The 7,996-nt window shown below is 50.9% G+C and overlaps 4 protein-coding genes across 4 annotated transcripts, besides 13 other annotated features; all 4 read right to left on the bottom strand.

Moving 5' to 3' along the window:
• Positions 1-1,577: a sequence feature (areas merged during assembly that could not be assigned to a particular haplotype. This can correspond to areas where the two haplotypes were merged or to regions with more than two copies in the genome that were merged during assembly.).
• Positions 57-653, bottom strand: Tc00.1047053510717.40 (hypothetical protein, conserved; the record flags this gene model as incomplete). The annotated part of the gene is made up of 1 exon (XM_800310.1): positions 57-653. The coding sequence occupies one exon, from the start codon at positions 651-653 to the stop codon at positions 57-59; it is 597 nt and encodes a 198-aa protein (XP_805403.1).
• Positions 799-847: a microsatellite.
• Positions 857-906: a sequence feature (AT_rich).
• Positions 943-1,015: a sequence feature (A-rich).
• Positions 1,087-1,117: a microsatellite.
• Positions 1,242-1,283: a microsatellite.
• Positions 1,399-1,418: a microsatellite.
• Positions 1,511-1,563: a microsatellite.
• Positions 1,578-7,996: a sequence feature (heterozygous, Esmeraldo-like haplotype).
• Positions 1,634-1,656: a sequence feature (AT_rich).
• Positions 1,745-1,773: a sequence feature (AT_rich).
• Positions 1,839-1,868: a microsatellite.
• Tc00.1047053510717.30 (2-oxoglutarate dehydrogenase E1 component, putative) lies at positions 1,949-4,969 on the bottom strand (the record flags this gene model as incomplete). Its single annotated transcript, XM_800309.1, has 1 exon — positions 1,949-4,969. One exon carries the CDS (start codon positions 4,967-4,969, stop codon positions 1,949-1,951), a length of 3,021 nt encoding a protein of 1,006 aa, XP_805402.1.
• Positions 5,107-5,177: a sequence feature (T-rich).
• Positions 5,609-6,301, bottom strand: Tc00.1047053510717.20 (uncharacterized protein; the record flags this gene model as incomplete). Its single annotated transcript, XM_800308.1, has 1 exon — positions 5,609-6,301. One exon carries the CDS (start codon positions 6,299-6,301, stop codon positions 5,609-5,611), a length of 693 nt encoding a protein of 230 aa, XP_805401.1.
• On the bottom strand, positions 7,384-7,996 carry Tc00.1047053510717.10 (uncharacterized protein; the record flags this gene model as incomplete). Its single annotated transcript, XM_800307.1, has 1 exon — positions 7,384-7,996. A coding segment is annotated over one exon (613 nt), but the record flags the coding sequence as incomplete, so codon positions are not given.

Genomic DNA, 7,996 nt, shown 5'->3' with positions numbered 1-7,996 from the left:
CCTCCAACCGCGTTCTCCATCACATGTTTACTCAGCAGACATACATAGTCCCCGTGTCAACGCCAAATACATCCTATTGACGAGGACCAGCGTGCCGGACCCATAATCTTCGAAACGCTACCAGGTATCGACTCCACCTGCAGAAGGTCATCCAGCATCATTCCCTTCAAAAGATGAAAGTACTTTCCCTCATGCTCACCGATTGTGACAAGGTAGGAAGCTGCCAACGTTACCCCAGGCGTTGTCAATACCAACTCCTTCTCCGGTGTAATCTTCATCATGTACTTGAAGCTGTTGGTGCTGACATTGCCTTCACGGTATGTCATACGCATCAACATGTTTGTCTGCGACGATAAACATTCCTGACGCGGATACGTGTAGCGACGCGTCCAATCCGTGTCACGGTCAATCTTATTGCGTATCTGGTAGCGATGCCGCAGAGAGTCGTACTCCCAGAGATGTACCATCTGGTTGAGGCCGCCAATTTGCACTACCCAGTAGCCTTGGCACCTACTCACCGCCGTTCGTAATGGGAGAAGCTCCATCGACATGCGATGAAACGTGTCGTACTTATTCGGAATTATATCGTAGACACGAAGTTCATAGACCTTCTGCTTAGCCATACTCAGCAGAGAGAAGGAGCGTTGCAACATTTTTTGGAATTCACCTGATCCCACCTTCCCCCTTCCTCCTGTTATTTCCTTTTTTGTTTTTGGTTTTTTATTTACCTTCTCGCCCCCCGCCCTCCCCCTTTCTTCTCTGCCTCACTCCTCCCTTGCGGCGCTGACGTGTGCCACCAAATAAAAAAAAAAAAAAAAAGAAAAAAGAAAAAAAAAAAAAAAAGAAATCGCACTGCAAAAAAAAAAATAATAATAATAATTAATAATTATTATTATTAATTTATTTGGGTGCATCCATTTCCCCCCTCCTTCATTTTTTCAATCTTTTTTTTTTTTTTTTTTCCTTTTGTTCGCCTCACGCATGCGTTTCTTTTCTTTTTTTTTTTTTTTCTCTCACTCATTGACGTCCAATTCCTTCGGCCGCCGCCGGTGTTTCTTTCGGCGTTTTATTTACACACACACCCCCAGAGAGAGAGAGAGAGAGAGAGAGAGAGAGACAAAAGCCCTTCTTTTCTTTTCTTTTCCCGTATTTGTGTCTGCCAATTCACATGCGTGTCCTCCTCCTTTTATTTCCCACCGCACATCAAAGTCACGGAACCCACACATTACAAAAAGCCCCATAAAAAAACACAAACAAAAAAAAAAAAGAAAGAAAAAAAAAAACCCCCGTACATTTTTATACATGTACAAATACGCATACGGGGTAACAGAGCAAGCAGAAGAACAAAGAGAAAAAAAAAAAAAAAAGCCCCGACACAACACCGCCACCACAATTAACTTTTTTTTTTTTTTTTTTTTCTCACGCCTTCCTACTACAGAACAATTACAACATCAAAACCGTCACGACGCACAGGTGAAATAACATATGCAAATAAAGAAGTACGCCTGTGTATATTTGTATGCAGATACATATATATATACATATATATATATATTTGTATATTTTTTTCCGTGTGCGTGTGTGTGTGTTTGGTTTTTGTTTCATCATTTGAGAAAAACATTCCTTTCGTGTGTATTTAAATATATATTTATATTTCTCGTTTCTTCTTCTCAAACGCTTAAAAAACAAAGAGGCATCTGATTTTATAATGTTGTGGTTCTAGTTTTTATTCCCTAAAGAATACTATTATTATTATTTTTTTTTTTTTTTTTTCTGTTCCAACGTCATTTGAAGGGTCGATTATTTAGCGGCTAACCACCACTACCACCACAAACACATTCTTCTTCTTCTTCTTCTTCTTCTTCCTCCTACGGGAGTGCGCATGTAAATACATTTTCAGCAAGGAATAAAGGAATGAAGGAATGAAGACGGGATGGGGATCATGCCGCTACGCAAAAACAACCTCGCAAATGTGGCCTTCCTCGGCGTCGTGTGCGCTCTTGTAGCCGGTTGACGGAGACGCGCTGATTTCTCTACCGGCGTACCTCAACTCGCGTTTACCGCCTGTGTAAAATTCAATACGTGGCTCCACATGATAGTACGCGCCCTGGTTCCTCGGCTCCTCCTGTGCCCACATCAACTCCGCGTTGCCGTATTCCAGCAGTAACTTCTGCACCTCCGCCACAGGGAATGGCGAAAGCTCCTCGATGCGAACAAGAGCCACATCGGTGCTCCCATTCTTAGCGCGGCATGCATTGAGGATGTGGTACAGTTGTCCGGTGCACAGCACGAGGCGGCGTGCCTTCTCCGGCGGCACCGATGCATCCCCAATAACAGGGCAGAACGTACCCGATGTGATGTCACCCATGGAGGATTCGTTTGGTGAGCGGATAAACTGTTTAGAGAAAAAGAGAATCAGCGGCTTGCGGAAGTCTCGTCGCACGTGTCGCCGCAAAACGTGGAAGTACTGCGCGGGAGTGCTGGGATATACAACCTCCATGTTCACACGGTGGGCACGCTCCGCCGGAGAGTATGCCGGGGTATCAACGTCCTCCGCAACGGCCTGCAGGAAGCGTTCAATACGACCGCTGCTGTGTTCTGCACCCCTCCCATCATGGCCATGTGGAAGTGACACGATGACAGCCTGTTGCTGATTCCATTTGGACTCCCCAGCGGAAATGAACTGGTCAAATATGATGGTGGCACCATTTGCGAAATCTCCATACTGCGCCTCCCACATAACGAGGGAGTTCGGGTCATAAAGGGAGTAACCGCTGGCGTAACCAAGCATGCCGTACTCACTGAGTGGACCATTCGTAATTATAAATGGGGCCTGATCCTTACTGATGTTTGCTAGTGGAACGTACTTGCCGACCTTTTCCTGATTGTGCAAGACAGCATGACGTTGAGAAAAGGTCCCGCGCTCCACGTCCTGCCCCATCACGCGCACATGTGTACCCTCCAACACGAGTGATCCAAACGCCAATGCCTCTGCTGTCCCCCAGTCAATCCCTTCACCCTTCTCCAGTGTCTCATTACGGCGATCCAGCACGTTCTTCAACTTGGGATGCACAACAAAGCCTTCCGGAAGCGTTTTCAGTGCATCCAACACAGGCTGAAGTTGTTCGCGAGACACAGCCGTTGACTCCATCTTAACATCCCCTAACTGATCCGAGTATTTCATGCTCCTCCACATTTCTGGGATGCAGGATTTGAGGTAACTGCTGTAATGTACAAGAGGCACCTCCGCCTGGAAATTGCCATAGCGTCCCTTTTCCGCAATCGATTTTGCTGTCTGCTGCTGTGGCGTAATGACACCCGACGCAATCAGTTCCCCCGAGTATTTATTAAACAAGTCACCCATTGCGCTAATGCGGCTGTAAATGAGGGGTTGTGTAATTGTCGGATCATCATTTTCATTGTGGCCAAACCGGCGGTAGCAGACAAGATCAATGACAACCGATTTTTTAAACTTCGCTCGAAAATCTGCAGCAAACTCAAATACGCGAACAACATCCTCCACCGAGTCCCCATTTACGTGAAAAATGGGGCATTGAAACACGCGACCCAAGTCTGTGCAGTACGCGCTGCTACGAGAGGACTTAGGGTCTGTGGTGAACCCAATTTGATTATTCACCACCACATGAACGGTGCCCCCCGTACTGTATTCTTCAACCTCGCTGATGCACATCGTTTCAAAAACAATGCCCTGACCACTGAAGGCGGCATCGCCATGAATTTCAACCGGCAACACAGTGGAAGATCCATCTTTCCCCAGCGATGCTTGTGCCGCCCGGGTATATCCCTGCAGGACAGGGTTCACCGCCTCGAGGTGCGATGGGTTGGAAAGCAGCTCCGTGTCCATTGGCTTTCCATTTCGCATCGTCATGGTCGATCGCGCCCCCAGGTGGTACTTTACATCCGACTGAATCTTGAACGGCTCCAACTCCTTCCCCGTGATTCCCACGAATTCCTTCAGTATCACAGGAAACGGCTTGCCAATGACATGATAAAGGACATTCAGACGACCACGATGTGCCATAGCAATGTTTATTTTCTCTACACCTTGTTTGGAGGAAGCGTCCATAAGTGCACGCAAGCCAATGACGAGAGACTCCGCCCCATCGGCACCAAACCGCTTTTGGGTCGAGTACTTGCGTTTAAAAAAGTCCTCAAAGTGAACGGAAGAGGCAACCAAGTCCCAGGCCCACAGGCGTTCCTCCTTACTGAGACTGCGATGCAAGGGATTGTATCCGCCATCCCCTGTCTCCACCACCTCACGCAGGAAGCGGGCGACATCAACGTCCGCAATATGCGACAACTCGTAGCCAACTCTGCCACAAAAACGCATAGTGAGGTATTCGTGCAGTTCCTTGATCGTCATTGGACGGCTGTTGGTGTTCAGCACGCCACCCACCTCGTCCTGGAAACCGACCCGCACCACACGGTTGTAGTCATCCGGTGTGAACCCAAAGGAGGCGAGATCGAGACGCAGCACCTCTTTATACTTGCGCGAATAGCTTCGGCTAATAGAATCGTCAGATTCGTAGCCCAACGGATCAATGGAAGCCCTGAGGTGGCCACGATCTTCAAACGCCTGAATCATCCACGTCAGCCGACCGCAATCTGTTAATGACTGCTGCACCGTAACCGCGTCTTCCGATGTCGTTGGCAGGACTCGAACAGCAGAACTCAGGAGCGGTGTTTCATACGACGGCAGCCCCCCCGCACTGAAAATAGCGTCCCACGAGGGGTCCACGGATGTCTTGTCCTCCTTCCAGCTCTGATACAAGGAATCAAGATACATCGCTGCCGAACCGCTAAGAAAATTATCATTTTCGTAAAGAAGCCGTCGTAAAGGAATATCGGATTGACCCCGTCGCTGCTGCAACACAGACGTCGCTGCGACACGGCAATTCACGAAAGGAACCCGCGATGCAGCCGCAACCGGAACGATCCAACGCATCATGTCGCCACCGCAATAATTCCTCACAAATCGTCAAATACACCTCGAAATTTGAAGGCCTCTTTTGCTTAAAAATTTTACAAATTGTTTTTCCGCCTCCTTGATACCTTACTACTGCACAATGCCACAAAGTCAGCGTCAAACAAATTAAACCATAAACAAAAAAAATTATGATAAGAACAAAAAAAAATGAACAAAAACAACCCAAAACTATTGAAATACATTTAAAAAAAAAAGTCTGAAAAACATTCCAACCAAAACACACCAACAGGACGCTTCGATAATAAAAAAAAGCAAACAAAATAAAAACTCAAAAAATATCCTTTGTTATTTGGCCGCGTGTATCTATCATCTTTGCCCGAACAACAACAACAAAGATTGATTGATTATATGGTCACACTCACATCCGCACATCACACTTGTGGTTCATGGTGCCCTCGGCCCCGTCTCTCATTGGACTGATCCATGAGACGCGCACTCACGAGGCCGGCACCGCGTGTGGGTAACAGAAGCAAACAGGAGGGGGAGGGTGCGTCACCCATGAGGATGTGCGTGGGGTGACAAAGCAAAAGCAAAAGAAAAAAAAAGAAACACACATACACTACGAGCCGTCCCCGCAAGGACGTGTATGACTAATCCTAATCACCGCACAGCGGCACAGACAAGGACGGTGAGGAGCAGCAGCAGGGGCATGCGCACCCACGCAGTGGCGGCGGCGTTTTCGCTCGGCCTTGAAGGAACCCTGACCTTGTCTGTGTGGTCAGGCGGCTTATTCTGTGGTGTCGCGGCTGCCTTTCCCGGCGGACCGCTAACGCCGCTCCGTCTCAGGTCATCATCACCCGCTGTTTTCGGTGCAGCCGCGGCTCCGGCCTGTGGTTGCGACTGGCCTGGTTGCGCATCGCCAGCGCCCAACTGAGGACGATTTTCTGCCGGCGCCGAAGTGCAGTTTTGTATATTCCCGTACGTCGCAAATCGCATCGTGAGGGCAAAATCCTTCCCAGCACCCTCAGGAGGGCAACGCCCGGTGATATTCGACGTGTAGAATTCTCCAGCGTCATCGCACAGCCGTGCGCAGTCATCCGTGACGCTCTCGTATTCTCCAGGCTTCTTCGCACACCTTCGCCAATCCTTCTCGCCGGAGGGACGCCAACTCAACCTACCGTCAGTCCCCAAGCACGACACCTCCACATCCGTCCATGTTTTTTGCAGCGCAGCGGTAGTTTCCACGCCCGAAGCAGCAGCCCCGCGGACGGACATGCAGCTGCTGCTGCACAAGAGCGCAAGGACCAGCAGGTAGCACGCCACACGGCGCCGCACAGTCGCCATCATCATCATTCGTCGTAGAGTCGCTGGAGTCAGTCAGCTGATCTATGAGGCAGCAAAATAAAAAAGAGAGAGTCAAGAGAAGGAGGGAGTTCAGCGGATAGAGACGGCACAAAGAGAGAAGGGAGGCGGCAGCCCAGCACACCGAGCTCGCAGAGCAGGAGACCGCGTCCTCACACGAAGCGCACACGACGCAAGCAGACACCCACCACGGACAAGAGGAGACCCACCACCACCACCGTCTCCTCCAGTTCATTCTCGCCGCCCCGCATATGGCCACACACCAGCAGCCAGCACAACGCGTCCGGGCAAGCACCCGCACCACCAGTCCAACGCCGAAGCAGACCCCCAGCCACCCATGACGGGGCACCCACGCCGCGCCCCACGCACACGCAGGGGAGGGGGGAGACCGCAGTGCAGTCTCTCCGTGGCCCCCATCTCCCCCTCCCCAGGGCCGCGGAGGGAGACAGCAGCCGCACGCAGCACCGGCATCGTCGAGGGGAGCGGTGCCGCCGCAGCGTCCTAACAGTGCATTTGTGCCTATGTCTTGCTATCCGCACCCAAAGCAAAAATTTAAAAAAATGAAAGGCATGCCAGCACAAATCCATAAGAGGAGTTCGACAGCTGGGCCACAGACGGGGCGGAGGCTGCGGCACAGGAGCCCAACCAGCTGCGAGAGGGCCAAAGCATCAGAAAAAGGCAAAGAAAACAGAAAGAATGAAGGCCCCACACGAAACACAAAAAAGCAAACAAAATAAAAACTCAAAAAATATCCTTTGTTATTTGGCCGCGTGTATCTATCATCTTTGCCCGAACAACAACAACAAAGATTGATTGATTATATGGTCACACTCACATCCGCACATCACACTTGTGGTTCATGGTGCCCTCGGCCCCGTCTCTCATTGGACTGATCCATGAGACGCGCACTCACGAGGCCGGCACCGCGTGTGGGTAACAGAAGCAAACAGGAGGGGGAGGGTGCGTCACCCATGAGGATGTGCGTGGGGTGACAAAGCAAAAGCAAAAGAAAAAAAAAGAAACACACATACACTACGAGCCGTCCCCGCAAGGACGTGTATGACTAATCCTAATCACCGCACAGCGGCACAGACAAGGACGGTGAGGAGCAGCAGCAGGGGCATGCGCACCCACGCAGTGGCGGCGGCGTTTTCGCTCGGCCTTGAAGGAACCCTGACCTTGTCTGTGTGGTCAGGCGGCTTATTCTGTGGTGTCGCGGCTGCCTTTCCCGGCGGACCGCTAACGCCGCTCCGTCTCAGGTCATCATCACCCGCTGTTTTCGGTGCAGCCGCGGCTCCGGCCTGTGGTTGCGACTGGCCTGGTTGCGCATCGCCAGCGCCCAACTGAGGACGATTTTCTGCCGGCGCCGAAGTGCAGTTTTGTATATTCCCGTACGTCGCAAATCGCATCGTGAGGGCAAAATCCTTCCCAGCACCCTCAGGAGGGCAACGCCCGGTGATATTCGACGTGTAGAATTCTCCAGCGTCATCGCACAGCCGTGCGCAGTCATCCGTGACGCTCTCGTATTCTCCAGGCTTCTTCGCACACCTTCGCCAATCCTTCTCGCCGGAGGGACGCCAACTCAACCTACCGTCAGTCCCCAAGCACGACACCTCCACATCCGTCCATGTTTTTTGCAGCGCAGCGGTAGTTTCCACGCCCGAAGCAGCAGCCCCGCGGACGGAC

Source organism: Trypanosoma cruzi, genomic scaffold (assembly GCF_000209065.1).
Source record: "Trypanosoma cruzi strain CL Brener 1047053516817 genomic scaffold, whole genome shotgun sequence".
In the NCBI taxonomy this organism is placed as follows: Eukaryota; Euglenozoa; class Kinetoplastea; order Trypanosomatida; family Trypanosomatidae; genus Trypanosoma; species Trypanosoma cruzi.
The sequence above is the reverse complement of the archived record's forward strand: the minus strand, read 5'-3'. Positions and strand labels throughout refer to the sequence as shown.